Below are 16,362 nucleotides of genomic sequence, written 5' to 3'. Positions count from 1 at the left end.
TTTTTCAATATACTTAAAAACACAATAATAATTATTTCCTTTAATACAAAAACCAAGTTCTCACGCACGGAATTCCTCTTGAATATGATAATATAACACCCATAAGCAACAAAATTAATAAAACATTCATATCTTTTATTCTTTTCACTTCGTTGAATTCATTAGTCTTACCAACCTCTTGTATAAAAGTCAGTTTCAGCTGTATCCCATTCATCATTATTGAAATTTTCAATTGTAGATTTGATAACTTTTGGTTGCTTAGAACCATCAACGGTCTCTTTCACATCTGATTGTTCTTCTTTTGACTCTTCACCTTCATTATTATCATTACTTTGTTTCTGATGATGATGGTGGTGGTGATGATGATGATGATGATTATTAGGTACGCCATTTTTCCTATCCCATAAAATACTCTTTCTTAGCGAATCTGATAATTCAGTAGCCAGCATCTGTCTTCTTGTTGTCTTTGGTGATAACTTTCTTGAAATGTTGAAATTAGCACTTGTTTCCATTGCACCCTCAATATGATTATTCGTACCATTGGCACCATTTGTTAAACCTTCAATTTCCACAGTATGAGATGGTTTCTTGGTAGTTATTGGAACAGTAGGTGACTTCATTGGTAATTCAATTTTGGTATTAACAGTTGATTCTTCAGCTTCTGAATTTTTTCTAGAAGGTTCATTTGATGATGTGTTTCCTGATTCTGCCTCTAAAACTGAAGCCAGTTTTGATCTTGTAGATTTTCTTTGATGTGCATTTGGTAAAAACATATGAGTAGATAAGGCTGTTGGTAATAAAGTTGATGCAGTAGCTGGAGCATTTGATTCATGTTTAAATCTAGTTCTTGTACGATCACTTGCAATTGAACTAAAACTGTTTTTCCTATGAGCAGCAAAATAATTTGTTAAATTCACAGCTGATCTTGAAATCATTTGAGTGAATGAAGATGAAGTTTGTAAATTATTTTGAGCTTCTTGAGTTCCAGTCAATTTTTCTTTCAATTTACCTTGTGAATCATGATGATCTTGAGGTTCTGAAACTTGACCAGAAACATTAATATTTGAAGTTGAAATAACAGTATGAGGTGTTGTAGATGATAATTCTAATGCATCATTATTGTTATTATTAGCGTTATCTTCTGTTGTGGAATTACTTGCTGCATCATTTGAATTATTACCACCATGGATACTTTGAGGTCTATGTCTATGTTTCACCACAATATTAGATGAAGAAATTGAAGTACCCAAATCAGCTTGAGATCCAGTAGCATTATTATTTGCACCAAGATTAATGGCGCTTGAATGATCACCATGTTGATAGCCTGATTTCCAAGGTTGTGGAGTGGTAACACCAGAAGTAGATCTTGATTGTATCTGAGAATTTGAATGCTCTTGGTGATGATGCTGATGATGATGTTCATGTTGCATTTCGTTTAAAAACAAACCAGACAATAAAGATCTTTTAATTTGAGGTTTTGGAAGAGGTTCATCCCTTTTAAAACTTGCTTGTTTCCATTCTTTTGTTAAATCATTTTCATCAAATTCATCAGATCCTTCAGAATCACTAACAGAAGACCAATCACTTTCATCACTTAGTGAATCATCTGAAGAGAATATAATTTCTTTTGGGATAGGTTCAGATTTACCAGAAAATAAAGACTTATTGTTGTTGTTATCATTGACTGAAGAGCTTGACAGATTATTATTGTTCCGCTTTTTTTCAGACGAAGATGATCTTTGGCGTTGTTGTTGATGATGATGGTGATGGTGATGATGGTTATGATGAGATTGAGCCTGTTGTTGTGAATCAATATACTTTGGACCATCAGTTGGAGAAGGTGAACTTTCAATGAAAAACATGTTATTCTTATCTTTTCTTTGAGGTGTATGTTCTTTAACAGCTAAGCTTGTCATTCCCAAGTTATTCAAAACATTAGTTCTCTTTTTATGCTGTTGTGGAGTAGGTTGTCTTTTAATTTCAGGACTGATACCAACTTGTTCAAATAATGATGACTTAACATTGTTATTATTCTCTTGTAATGCAGAATGATCAAATAATGTTCCCGTTTTAGGTTTGGACTTTTGAGGCTGTTGAAACAATGAAGTAGATCTATTAGGTTCCTTCGGTTTTAATACTTCATTTGTTGTTTCCTGGGATAAAGGTGATTTAACTCTCTCTAATGGAACACCTGTTTGGGTATCAATACGTTGAATATTATGATGGGGTTGCTGCTGCTGTGGTTGAGGATGATTGAATAATGAACTTTTCGGTACTGCTTTTCTTGGCTGAGGGTTCTTCAGGTTAGATTGATCAAACAAAGAAGGGGCAGAAGTTTTTTCAGCTTTTTTCGTTGAAGTTGATGGCTTTCCCGGTGATGAATTGGTACTCAATTGTGCCACTGATATATGACTTGGAGAAAATCCACGGACTATTGAAGTTGAAGTATCAGATCTTGTTAATGGTGGAGCTTGAGGCTTCTCATTTGAAAAATTTGAACTTGAAGAATTATTTTCATCATCATTTGAATCATTTCTTTGAGCTTGTACACCAAAAGCATATTTAGGGTTTGGTTGTTCAAATAAATCAGAATCATGTTCAACTTTGATTGGAACTGGTTGTTCATTTGTATCAGAAGTTGTTGAAGTATTACTATAAACTCTGTTCAAGTTTGGTAAATCAACATTTGATCTTCTTGTTCTTTGATTCAATTTCTTTAATGATTTTGAAGATGAAGATTTTCTTGGAATCATACCAGGCCTCAATTTATCCAAACTTTCCACGCTTCTATTACTATTTCTTGAAGCATTTCTGGCCATTTTTTGGTTTGAAGATTTCTTCTTAATCAACTGAGGTCTCGGTTGAGTTATAAGATTTTGATCTGTAACTATTGATAATAAACTTAAGAAATCACCATCATTCAATTTGTTTCTTTGCTGTGTTGTATTATTGTTGTTGTTGTCAACACCTTTCGGTATTTGTTGATTTTGTTGATTGATCAAATTTCTATTAACAATTCTCCAACTTATATTTTCTAATCTTTTCCCACTTTTGATGAAACCAGAACATTTGGTTAGACCTGTCCAAACAGATAAAACATTTTCAAGATCTAAGCCACTTGTATCAAAATTCTGTATCGTATCTCGTGACAACTCTAAGAATGGAGGAGCCTTATTGATTCTATTTGATCGACTTGACATAGTTTGATTGGTATTATTAATGTAACTGTTGTAATTATCTCTGCTATATGGCCATTGAACTGGAGGGAGTAAACATCAGCTTCTTTGTGAAATGGTAGTTATGGGTGACTTTCTCGATTAATGTCTGATAAAGGATCAAAAATATCAACACAAGGTCCAAAAAGAGTAAAAACAGATAATAGATTCAGGAATCAAAACAGATTTGAGTGTATTTTCCACAGGCGCTTTGGTGATTGATGTTGATATTTGAAGATGAATAACCAAAATAAGCAGCGGTTAACAGTTGATGAGTTTCTTTCAGTTGAATGAAGAAGGTGATGACCACGAAACGAGCTGGTGCTTGAGCTTAAGTCCTCGAGGATTGAAGTCGGCCACTAGAAAGGATCAAGTGGTGGTTGGATAGTCTTGCTTCCTTTGGATTGTGATGGTTCTGTTGCTGTTGAGGTTGTTTCCTTCCAGAGCTGTGGTGATCAAGGACAATGCTCTCTCAAGTACGAAACAACTGACTCTATTGGTGATTTGATTCGCGAGGCAATAAATGAACTGTAGCTGGTGCCCTAGAATCAGATGGGAAAGGCTGCTGGTGATAAATGGCTCTTTGGTTTCCAGTGAGTACAGAGAGCAGATTCTGGTAGCAATAGTGGTGATTTAAACCTATCGTTATCGCACTGGTCACTGGTCAATCTCAGCTTAATCCTCCTTCTTCTGGCCCTTCGCTCTCGTTAACATTAAATTTACGCTCTTTATTTTTTCGGGTTTGGTCATTCAATTCTTCAAACGGCCGGACACAGCAGGGCAGCGAAAAAATCCAATCACGTGACCGAGAACCGTTATAAACTACAATCATATGCGAATTATAATAGTAGTATCATGAGAATATTTCATATATGTATCAAATTCAATAATCAGAACTTGACTATAAAAAAGGATAAACTTAAATTAATCAATAGTGTAGTAGTAATCAAATCAAGAAAATCAATCACTTCAATAAAAAAGGGCAAAAGAAACACATATTCATACCAAAAAATCAAACGTTAATGTGAGAACAGTTCAAAGACATTCACTTCTTTTGATCTTTAACCCAAGATTGTGCATCTTTCAAACCTTCTTGACTTTTTTCATTAGCTGCATTTAAACCAGATTTAGCTTGATGAATAGCATCATCTGCACTACTCCAAAATTTCAAATTTGCATTTTGAGCAGTATCAGATCCCCATTTCTTTAAATTACTAGTTGCATCACCTAATCTTCTTTCAGCATCCTCCAAGTTCTTCTTAGCATCTAATTCAAATTGTGAACTTTTCTCTTTACCCCAAGACCACCAATGATTTGCACCAGATTCTAAATCTTTACGAGCATCTTCAACTGATTTTTGTGCATCATTGAAATAATCTTGTGCACCTTTTGCATTATCTTCATATTTTTTATTTGCCCATGAATTCCATTCCTTCACTTTAGCATCATATTGTTCTTGAATTTTGGAGGCTTGTCTTTCAGCTTCTTCAGCTTCATCATCTGCAAATTGTGCAGCATTTTCACCCCATCCTTTTAAACCAGCACGAGCATTCTTTGCAATTTCTTCTTCAGATTTATCAGAACCTGATTTGAAATAACCTGGAATTCCCCAAGATTTTGATTCCTTCTTTGCACGAACTTCATCAACTTCATCATTTGCAAATTGTTCGGCATTTTCACCCCAACCTCTTAGGCCTTTTCTTGCACCACGAGCAATTTTTTCATCATCATTTGGTGAGCCTGATTTGAAATAACCTGGGATTCCCCATGTTTTCTCTTGTTTTTTACCAGAGATTTCATCATAGTTTTCATTAGCAAATTGTTCTGCAGATTCACCCCATCCTCTAAGACCTTGTTTAGCATTACGTGCAATTCTCTCTTCATCAGTTGGTGAGCCACCTCTTAACCAATCATAAAATCCAACACCACCAGATGATGAACCTTCTCTTCTATTAATCAATTCACCAGTATAAAATTCATTAGCTTTATCACTTAAAGTATCACGACCCTTGTAAGCATCCGGTTTTAATTGATCAATTTTATCAGAAGCTTGAGATTTCCAATTTTTGAATTTTGAAGATGCGGAATCTAAATTTTTTTGAGCAGCATCCAATTGTTTTTGAGCCTCTTGATGTAATTCCTTTTGTTTATCATCAACTTTACCCCATGAGAACCATGAAGATTTTGTTTCCTTAAATCTTTTTTGTGCATCATCATAAATTTTCTGAGCATCATCATATGCAGCATCTATAGCTTCTTTTGATTCATCTTTTTTACTTGAACCCCAATTGAAGAAAGATTTTGATTTGGCTTCAGTTTGCTTTTGAGCAGATTCTAAAGAATCTTTAGTTTCCTTTTTAGCACTACTGAACCATGAAGATGCCTTATTTGAAGCTTCATCAGCTTTATTTGAAGCTTGTCTTGATAAATCATTCAATTCATCTTCAGCTTTATTCTTAGAACCAACAATTGAATTCTTTGCAGATGTTAAAGACCCCAATACCGAATCTTTTGCAGAACCTAATGAAGATTCAGTCTTTTCCTTTGCATATTCAGCATCAGATTTAATATCATGGCCCAATTTGTGCAGACCTTTTGGATCATCCTTATGTAAATCTTTTCTAAAAGCTTCAGCTTTTTCTCTTGAAGCAGCAGCGGTTTGATCCAATTGACCTTGAGCACTAGATATCTTATCATTAGCCCAACCAGCTAATTTTGCTTTATCCTTTTCCGCTTGAGCAAATGAAGAATCCAATTTTTTTTCAGCATCATATTTCAAAGAATCAAATTTATCACGAGCATTATAAGCAGCTTCATCAATCTTACGACCTGCATGTTGACCAGGGCCTTCTCTTGGATCTAATGATGAAGAACCTGAACCAAATCCAGGAATCTTATTTTTCAAAGAATCTTGCTCAATTGCAGTGACTCTTGATTGTTCTAATCTTTGTTGATACACATAGTAACTTGCACCTAAGATGGCAGCACCTCCAATAAAGTATCTAGTGTTTGACATCTTGTGTATTTTGTTGAGTATTTCTTGTTATAAAGATGAAATAGAAAGGGTCAATTGAAAGTGGGAAAATATCCAAGTTTATATATGTCTGGGACATGAAGTGATGTGATTTCCCAATTGGTGACAAACGTAGCTAGGTCAGTCAGTAATTGCACGCACAGAGAGCACCATAGAAAAAAACCGAACAACTAATTTCATACAGTGGGAATAGTCAGCTTGAATTTATTTGCTATTTCTGTTATGTAAGGTTGTTGTGATACTTGGTTGCTACTTCGCATAGGACTCGGGATAGAGGCACATCCACAATTACACTCTGGCTCGAGCAACTAGCTGGTGGATATTCTGTTATTAGGGATATGTGTAGTAGTAGCAGTATGGATTTATATAGTCTATTCAAACATTTGTTTTCACTTTCTTCATTGTAATTGTTGTTGTTCAGTTTGACACCTTCCAAGGTCGAATATGCTTCATGTACGTTTACCCCCGAGCTCAGGATCATCATCACCATTCACAAAGGCAACCTTGCAACAGTCCATGAAACAAACGTCAAAGGTGCGTATTATTTTAATCGAGGTTATACTAGTGGATATGGTCTGGAGAATTACTCTGCAAGAAGAGATCATTGACAGCAGTACTCTTGAGTCTCAACAGTTCACAATTGCTAAATTATGTATGGTCATAGAACAGATTTTACTTGACACATAGACTGGCTATTGTAAACATCATTAACACTAAAACCAGCTAAGCATTGATGGGTAGATAAACCATATTGATCATAGCATCAACTACAATACTAACACACCTCTTCCAGCTCTCAATTGAACCAATTGAACTTCCTTCTCCATAATCTGAGGTGTCACATAGTAAAACCACATGGTACGCGCCACTCCACAGAACACGTTCGCGAAGGGATTTTTCGCCAAACGCTTTTCTGGCTCGAAACAGATCTAAAACACGATTCAGCTTTTGTAGAAAACAGTGAACCTCTGCTATAAAGACAAGGGGAAGCCCTGTGAATTCTATAAGAGAGGGCTTAGGTCAACACATCATTCATTACAACACATCATTCATTGACAATTGCCATTACACAGTGAACTCATAGAAAGCTCCATCTTCTCAACTTCAACTCTAGAAAAAAAAAAGCTACAATTCGCGGAATTTCGCGATTGTTTACGTTTACCCTCCCTGATCTCATCATGTGTCCTGTTCCCAAAAACATGAAAAGTAAACAACTTTTTTTTTATATAAACAAACAAATCAGTTTATTCCAAACAGACACGTCCAGAACTTGATCCATCACCACCATCGCCACCGCCACCACTTGATACCCAGTCACTCACATATCCAACAACCGCCCTTTACACGCGATTTCCATACTTCCTCATCAAACGCGTTCTCGATTGCTGGTTCTGTTAAAATGGCTAATAGTCCCTTAGGTGACGCGAATAATAAGGCAAATACAATGCCAACTCCAAAAAAGAAGAATGCTTCTGAACAATATCAGAAATTATCCCAATTGGAACATATCTTGAAAAGACCAGATACTTATATCGGTTCCACTGAACATCAAGAATCTGTATTATGGATTTATGATGAAGCTTCTGAATTAATGAAGGAAAAAAATGTTAAAATTGTTCCCGGTTTATTTAAAATCTTTGATGAAATCTTGGTTAATGCTGCTGATAATAAAATCCGTGATCCATCAATGAAAAAAATTGAAGTCAGAATTGATCCTGAAGAAAATATTATTGAAATTAAAAATGATGGTCGTGGTATTCCAATTGAAATGCATGAAAAAGAAGGTATTTATATCCCTGAATTAATCTTTGGTAACTTGTTAACTTCATCAAATTATGATGATGATGAAAAAAAAGTTGTTGGTGGTAGAAATGGGTTTGGTGCTAAACTATGTAACATTTTTTCCACTGAATTTACTGTGGAAACTGCTGATAAAAACAGTAAAAAAATTTATACCCAAACTTGGAAAAACAATATGTCAATTGCTGGTAAACCAAGTATTAAAACTATGAAAAAATTACAAGAGTATACCAAAATTTCATTCAAACCTGATTTAGCTAAATTTCATATGGATAAATTAGATGATGATACCCTTGGTGTTTTACGTCGTCGTGTTTATGATATTGCAGGTACCGTTAGAGATATCAATGTTTCATTAAATGGGACAACATTGAAAATTAGATCTTTTAAAAATTATGTTGAAATGTATGTTAAAGCTCTTGAAGCTAAAAGACTGGCAGAAGGTGAAATTACTGAAGAAGAAGCTCAAAAGAAACCTCAATTAGTTTATAAAAAAATTGATGATCCAAAATCAAAAGGTCGTTGGGAAATTGCCTTTGGTGTCTCTGATACCTCTTTTAACCAAATTTCTTTTGTCAATTCAATTGCTACAACTTCTGGTGGTACTCATGTCTCTTATGTTTCTGATCAAATTGTTGATAAAATTGGTGAAGTTTTAAAGAAAAAACATAAGAATTCAAATGTTAAACCATTTCAAATTAGAAATAATATGTTTATATTCATCAACTGTTTAATTGAAAATCCAGCATTTACATCTCAAACAAAAGAACAAATGAGTACAAGAAGACAACAATTTGGTTCTGATATTAAAGTTCCAGATGATTTCATCAATTCTGTTTTGAAAACTGAATTCATCTCCAAAATTTTGGATGTTGCACAAGCTAATGCTGATAAAGCTTTGAAAAGAACTGATGGTTCAAAAAAATCAAGAATTACAAATCATCCAAAATTAGAAGATGCCAATAAAGCAGGTACCAAGGAAGGTTATAAATGTACTTTAATTTTAACAGAAGGTGATTCTGCCCTTTCATTAGCTGTTGCAGGTCTTGCAGTGGTTGGTAGAGATTATTATGGTTGTTTCCCATTAAGAGGTAAAATGCTTAATGTTCGTGATGCAAGTAATGATCAAATTACCAAAAATGCTGAAATTCAAGCTATTAAACAAATTATGGGTTTACAACACAAGAAGAAGTATGAAGATACTAAATCTTTAAGATATGGTCGTATTATGATCATGACAGATCAAGATACTGATGGTTCCCATATTAAAGGTTTGATTATTAATTTCTTGGAAACTTCATTCCCTGGGTTATTAAACATCCCAGGATTTTTGTTAGAATTCATTACCCCAATTGTTAAAGTTACAATTACAAAACCAAGAAAGGAAGTTTTAGCATTTTATAACATGCCAGAATATGAAGCTTGGATTGAAAATGAATCTCATCAATATACTTGGTCTCATAAGTATTATAAAGGTTTGGGTACTTCTTCTCAAGAAGAAGGTCGTGAATATTTCTCAGATCTTGAAAGACATATGAAAAGTTTCAATGCCTTGGAAGATGAGGATAAAGGTTTAATTGATTTGGCGTTTTCAAAGAAAAAAGCAGATAATCGTAAAGAATGGTTAAGAAATTTCGTTCCAGGTACCCATTTGGATGTTGATTTGAGTGAAATTCCAATCAGTGATTTCATCAACAAGGAATTAATTTTATTTTCAATGGCTGATAATATTAGATCTATCCCTTCAGTCCTTGATGGGTTTAAACCAGGTCAAAGAAAAATTCTATATGGTTCTTTCAAACGTAACTTGAAATCAGATATTAAAGTTGCCCAATTGGCTGGTTATATTTCTGAACACACAGGTTATCATCATGGTGAACAATCTTTAGTCATGACTATTGTTGGGTTGGCTCAAGATTTCGTTGGTTCAAATAACATCAATCTATTGAAACCAAATGGTTCTTTCGGTACAAGAAATATGGGTGGTAAAGATGCTTCAGCTGCGAGATATATTTACACTGAATTATCCACAATCACTAGAAAAATATTCAATCCTTCAGATGATCCATTATATACTTATGAACAAGATGATGGTGAAAATGTTGAACCAACTTGGTATCTACCTGTTATTCCAATGGTTTTAGTTAATGGTGCAGAAGGTATTGGTACTGGTTGGAGTACTAATGTTCCTCAATTCAACCCAGAAGATTTGGTGGAAAATATGAGAAGATTGATGAATAATGAAGAATTAATGGATATGCATCCTTGGTATAAAGGTTGGGAAGGTCAAATTCAAAAAATAGGTCCTGATAAATATAAAGTGTTTGGTAAGATTGAACAATTAGATGCCAATACTTTAGCTATTACTGAGTTACCTGTTAAGGTTTGGACTTCATCCATCAAGGAACATTTATTATTAGGTCTTTCAGGTAGTGATAAAGTTAAACCATGGATCAAAGATATGCAAGAACAACATGGTCTTGGTATTAGATTCATTGTTACTTTAAGTGATGCTGAAATGCAAAAAAGTAAAGAAATTGGTCTTTATGAAAGATTCAAATTATCTGCCGTTATCAATTTATCAAATATGGTTTTATTTGATACTCAATGTCGTATCAAGAAATATGAAACCGTCAATGAAATTTTAAGAGATTTCTATTTCATCAGATTAGATTATTATCAACGTCGTAAAGATAATTTAGCAAAAGAGCTGTCAAATCAATTAGAAAGGCTATCAAGTCAAGCAAGATTCATCAAATTGATTATTGATAAGAAATTGAACATCAACAATAGAAAAAGAGTTGATTTAATTGAAGAATTACAAGAGTTGAACTTTCCAAAATTCGATAAAAAGGGTAATCCAATTTTCATCAAAAAGGATCCAGAAGATATTACTCATGATGAAATTGTTGCTGATGAAGATCAAGATGCTGAAGTTGACCCTGATGCTTCAACTGCTGTTCATGTTAGAGAAAATGTCTTTTCAAGTTATGACTATCTTTTAGGTTTGCCAATTTGGTCTTTGACTCGTGAAAGATATGAAAAATTATTACAGCAACAAGCTAATAAGGAAGATGAATTAACTGAATTGTTGAAATTGACTGCTAAAGATTTATGGAACAATGATTTAGATGATTTCTTGGCCTCATGGAAACAATTTTTGAAAGATGATCACATCAAGAGAACTACTTTAATTGCTCCAAAGAAAGGTAAAGGCCGTAAGAGAGCTGCAGCTGATGATGATGACTGGAGTTCTGGTCCAAAGAACAAGAAGAAAAAGAAGGATGATCCTAAGCTTGATAACAGAAAAGGTGAATTGATTCCAATTCCTGATTATGTTGCACCAAAGACCAGAGTCAAGAAGGAAACTACACCAAAAGTTGAAGAAATCAAAGAGGAATCTAGCACAGCTTCGTCAAGTGTTCCACCAGTTGAAACTTCAACAACCACCAAGACCAAAACCACTAAATCCACAGCATCAACTAAAGGTGCTCAAAAACAATCCAAGTTGGCTTTCAGTACACTTGCTAAGAAAGAATCACCAGAACCAGAATTCAAATCTGTTTTCGGTCGTGGTAATACAATTTTCGGCTCACCAATCAAAAAGAAGTCTGATAAAGATGTCTTTGATTTAGATGCTGATGAACTGTCTGCTGATATGGATGGATTTATTGGTAAATTTGGTACTGCTACTAGTGCATTTGATAAGAAAGATACTAGTAAATCATCAAGCACTGAAGATATCATTGAAATTGATGATGAAAGTGATGAAGAACCAGTCAAAAAGGCACCAAAGAAAGCTGCTGCTAAAAAAGTCATCAATAAGACTGTCTCAAAACCAGCTCCAAAGAAGAGAGCCACTAAAAAAATAGAATCGGATTCTGAAGAAGATATCAGTATGATTGATCCTGTTTCCGAAGAAGAGGAAGAAGTTTCAGTTGCACCAAAGAAGAGATCAACTCGTGGTGCTAAGAAAAGTTATAAAGTGGTTGAATCTGATGAGGAGAGTTTTGATGAAACTTTGGATAACAGTGAAAGTATTGTTATTGATGATGAGAGTGATGAAAGTTTCAGTGGGTAATTTCTCTTTTTATTTTATTACAGGTTGTCTGTGTATATTAGAGTGAAATAATGGCTGTTATGGAAAACTATTTGTAGGTAAGGCTCAAGTGATCTGCCAAACAAGTCGTGTCTGTTACGTAATTTCGTACCTGAGTTTTGAATTTTTGCTAAAGCAATTTTGAAAAGACCTTCGTGACAGGAGACACCAAAAGTGTTCAAACAATAGTACGAATATTCATTTAAACTAGAATTATATCTCAATCGTATTCAGATTGTATAGTTATGCTTTCAACCAAAGAAAAAGAGCCCAATTTACACTAAATTTGGCGTTGTAGGCGCAATCTTAGCCTATTACCCTGCGGTAGTGCGTGGCCGAACAGGCTGAAGCTGAAATTAGCAGCTATCAAAACTATTTCACTCTGTTTATAGCTTGGGAAACCTCTTTTATTGTTGTTATTACTGCTCAATTGACCTTGAAAGAGCCCGAAACGTTAATAATCAGCCACAATGGCAACTGCTGTATGTTATTAAATGCTTCATAATGATCAATGGGGATTAATACTGACTTTTCTGGGGAATAGGTTAAAGATCCTGTGCTACCATCGGATCGAACAACTGAGCCTGTCGCAGGTGTAAGTGAACTTGATATTTTTGCTCAATTGAACCAATACTGACAACACATTCTTTTAGCAAGATGATGTTATTAAAAAAGCTACCGACCTAAGTCATGATCCAGAATCAAGTCAATCAATAGACGCTGAAAAATTGAAGGAAGCTGAAGCGCTTGCTGAGAAGGAAAAAAGAGAGCCTGTTCCAGCAACCTCAGTTGGTTGGAAACAAATTGGTGAATGGGAAGAAAAAGATGCTTTAACTCAAGATGATGAGTTGATGGATTTGGCTACGCCAACTTTACTGGATAGTTATTTACCAGATGCTCTTTACGGTGATTGGTATCATAGTGTTGGTTTGCTAATTGGTGCTGGGTTATTGTCCTTCATTATTGGTTGGTTCAATTTCTCTATTGCTCCAGTTTTCTTTGTTACTTTAGCTGCATCTGTTTATTATAGAGCTTCTATCAAAAAATATAGATCAGTTGTTAGAGATCAACTTCAAAGAGAATTTACAATCAAGCACATTGAAAATGACTATGAAACCATGGATTGGTTGAACACTTTCTTGGACAAATATTGGATTTACTTGGAACCTTCAATTTCTCAAATTGTTACAGAACAAGTTAACCCAATTCTTGCTACAAATGAAGCTATCCCACCTTTTGTTAAAGCCATCTGGATTGACCAGTTCACTGCAGGTATTAAACCACCAAGAATTGATTTTGTCAAAACTTTAAACATCCCAAAAGATGATGTTGTTGTTATGGATTGGTCATTTTCATTCACTCCTCATGCTACTGCTGATTCAAGTGCTAAGCAATTGAAGAACTATGTGAATCAAAGAGTTGTTTTGAAAGCTAATGTTTTTGGTGTCACAATCCCAGTTGTCGTTGAAAATGTTGCTTTTAAAGCTTGGGCGAGAGTTAGATTAAGAATGACAACCAAATTTCCACATGTCGAGACTGTTAATGTTTCAATGATGGAACCACCTGAATTTGATTTCATTAGTAAGTTACTTGGTGAATCTGTTTTCAATTGGGAAGTCCTCTCTATTCCAGGTCTTTACCCATTTATTAATGAAATGATCAAGAAGTTTGTCGGTCCTATGGTTTTCAGACCATTTTCATTCCAATTGAATGTGCCACAATTGTTATCAGGTAGTAACACTTCTATTGGTGTTTTGAGTATTAAAGCTAAATCCGCTAAAGGTTTGAGAGCTGCTGATCGTGTTTTGGGTAACACTGTTGATCCTTACTTGACGTTCAACTTTTATGGCAAAGAAGTTTTGGCTAAAACCAAAACCATTTTGGATACTTTTACTCCAACTTGGAACGAAACTGTTTATGTTTTAGTTGGAAGTTTTACCGAACCTTTGATTGTTACTGCTTACGACTACAATGATGATAGAAAAGATAAGAATATTGGATCTTTGCAAATAGATTTGAATGATGTTTCTGATAAAAAAATTGCAAAGAATGAAGTCGGTCAATTTTTGAGAAATTCCAAACCAGTCGGTGAATTATTATATGATTATGAATTCTTCCCAACATTGGAAGAAGAAAAACTACCAGATGGATCAACTGAACCACCACCAGATTTGAATACTGGTTTAACCAAAATTGAATTCACCGAAATTAGAAATGTTCAAAGTGACGGTAAATTATCTTGTTACACTGAATTTTACTTCAATAATGAGCTTGTTCAAAAAACTGGTGTTACTAAAAATAATGACAATCCAAAATTCTCAATTCCATTTGAATCAATCATCACGGATCGTCGTAAAGCAAAAATTAAAGTTCTTGTTAAAGATCCAAAGGGTAAGCTTTTGGCTGCCAGTGTCCAAACATTGAACAGCTTGATTGATAGAACTGAAATAGGTAACGAATGGGTTCCATTCACCAAAGGTGAAGGTGAATTCAAGATTTCAACTGTTTACAGATCTGTTGCTTTGAAAGATGCGCCAGGTGCTGGTGGTTACACTGAGCCAATTGGTGTTGTAAGAGTGTTATTGAATAAAGCAGAAGGATTACGTAACTTGGAGAAAGTTGGTAAGAGTGATCCATATGCCAGAGTTTTGGTCAATGGTGTTGTTAGAGCAAGAACTGATTTCATTCCAAATAATTTGGATCCAGTTTGGAATGAAGCTCTGTACATTCCGGTTACTTCTCCAAATCAAAGATTAACCATTGAAGTTATGGATGCTGAAAAACGTCAAAATGATCGTACTTTAGGTGCTTTCAATGTTAAAACCAGCAATATTATTGAAAAGAACGATGAAGACAAATATGTTGAATATGTCGATAAAGAACTAAGAACTGGCCGTCTTGTTCATAAGAAGGGTCCTAAGGGTATTGTCACTTATGCTTTATCTTTCTATCCAACTGTTCCTGTTAAAACATTAGGTGATATCCAAGAAGAACAAGAAGAAAAATCTAAAAAGGAAGCTGAAGCAGCTAAGAAGGCTGAAGAAGACGCCAAATCTGGTAAGAAAGATAACAAGAAAGATAACAAGAAAGATAACAAGAAAGACACCAAGAAAGAAGGTGAAAAGGAAAAGGTTGAAGGTGAAGATGATTTTGATGAAACCAATAAAGTCCAATTATCACTACCAGAATTACTCACTCACAACACTGGTGTCTTTGTTTACACTGTCTTATCTGGTGAATACAGTTCAATCAACAGTTATTTACAAGTTTTCTTTGATGGTCATGGACATCCAGATAATGTTGGACCAGAAATTAAAAGTAAAAATGTTACTAATCCATTTTCTGGTGATGCTTTAGTTAAAGAGTTGGAATGGTCTAATGTTACTTTCAGATTAGTTAAGGATCCAAAAAATAACAGAGAAGAAGAATCAATTGCAGAATCTTCCTTGCCAGCTCTATCATTATTGAAAAATTCTTACCATCAACCACAAACATTGACTTTAACTGGTATGGGTACAAACAGATTGTTAATTCAAACACAATGGATTCCAGTTGAAGTTAGTAGATTACCACCAGCTGATTTGATCACTAACTCTGGTCATCTGGATTTGGACATCATAAGTGCCAATAACTTGTTAAGTGCAGATTCAAATGGTAAATCTGATCCATTCATTAGAGCTTATATCAATGATGAAGAAGATTCATTCTACAAGACTAAAACAATCAAAAAGACATTAGATCCAACATGGAATGAAAAGACAAGTCTTGAAATTACCAACAGAGTTAATACCGTTATTACATTCAGAGTTGCTGATTGGGATTTTGGTGCCGGTCAGGATGATAAACTGGGTGATGCTAAATTTGAATTAGCTGAAATTGATCCAATCAATCCATCAACATACGATATTCCAGTCGTCGGTCCAAAAGGTGAAGATGGTGGTGTTGTTCATGTTAAAACTTCATTCAGACCAAGTTATATCGTTAAGGTCAATAAGCAGAGTTCAAACATCGGTGAATCTGGTTTGAAAGCTGTTGGTACAGGTCTTGGTGCTGGTCTTGGTGCTGGTAAAACTGTCATTGGAGGTGGTGTCGGCGTTGTTGGTAAAGTTAAAAAAGGTATCTTTGGTGGTGGTAAGAGCAAAGATAAAGTTGAAGAAGAGGAATAAGGGACAAATTAAAAATAACATTTTTTCAAAAAATAAGAAATATGTTTG

At 34.6% G+C, this 16,362-nt stretch overlaps 4 protein-coding genes across 4 annotated transcripts; 2 read left to right on the top strand and 2 right to left on the bottom strand.

Annotated features, from left to right (window-relative positions):
• Positions 1-167: 167 nt before the first annotated feature.
• WICANDRAFT_77106 (uncharacterized protein) lies at positions 168-3,200 on the bottom strand (the record flags this gene model as incomplete). Its single annotated transcript, XM_019184502.1, has 1 exon — positions 168-3,200. The coding sequence occupies one exon, from the start codon at positions 3,198-3,200 to the stop codon at positions 168-170; it is 3,033 nt and encodes a 1,010-aa protein (XP_019042154.1).
• A 685-nt stretch (positions 3,201-3,885) lies between these two features.
• WICANDRAFT_82845 (uncharacterized protein) lies at positions 3,886-4,047 on the bottom strand (the record flags this gene model as incomplete). The annotated part of the gene is made up of 1 exon (XM_019185451.1): positions 3,886-4,047. One exon carries the CDS (start codon positions 4,045-4,047, stop codon positions 3,886-3,888), a length of 162 nt encoding a protein of 53 aa, XP_019042153.1.
• Positions 4,048-7,693: 3,646 nt separating this feature from the next.
• Positions 7,694-12,130, top strand: TOP2 (DNA topoisomerase 2; the record flags this gene model as incomplete). The annotated part of the gene is made up of 2 exons (XM_019185450.1): positions 7,694-11,479; positions 11,657-12,130. 2 exons carry the CDS (start codon positions 7,694-7,696, stop codon positions 12,128-12,130), a joined length of 4,260 nt encoding a protein of 1,419 aa, XP_019042152.1.
• A 488-nt stretch (positions 12,131-12,618) lies between these two features.
• Positions 12,619-16,314, top strand: TCB1 (tricalbin; the record flags this gene model as incomplete). Its single annotated transcript, XM_019184070.1, has 3 exons — positions 12,619-12,630; positions 12,693-12,743; positions 12,802-16,314. The coding sequence occupies 3 exons, from the start codon at positions 12,619-12,621 to the stop codon at positions 16,312-16,314; spliced, it is 3,576 nt and encodes a 1,191-aa protein (XP_019042151.1).
• Positions 16,315-16,362: the final 48 nt, after the last annotated feature.

This window comes from Wickerhamomyces anomalus (assembly GCF_001661255.1).
Source record: "Wickerhamomyces anomalus NRRL Y-366-8 unplaced genomic scaffold WICANscaffold_1, whole genome shotgun sequence".
Classification (NCBI taxonomy): Eukaryota; Fungi; Ascomycota; class Saccharomycetes; order Phaffomycetales; family Wickerhamomycetaceae; genus Hansenula; species Hansenula anomala.
This window is presented reverse-complemented; position numbering and strand designations above follow the sequence as displayed.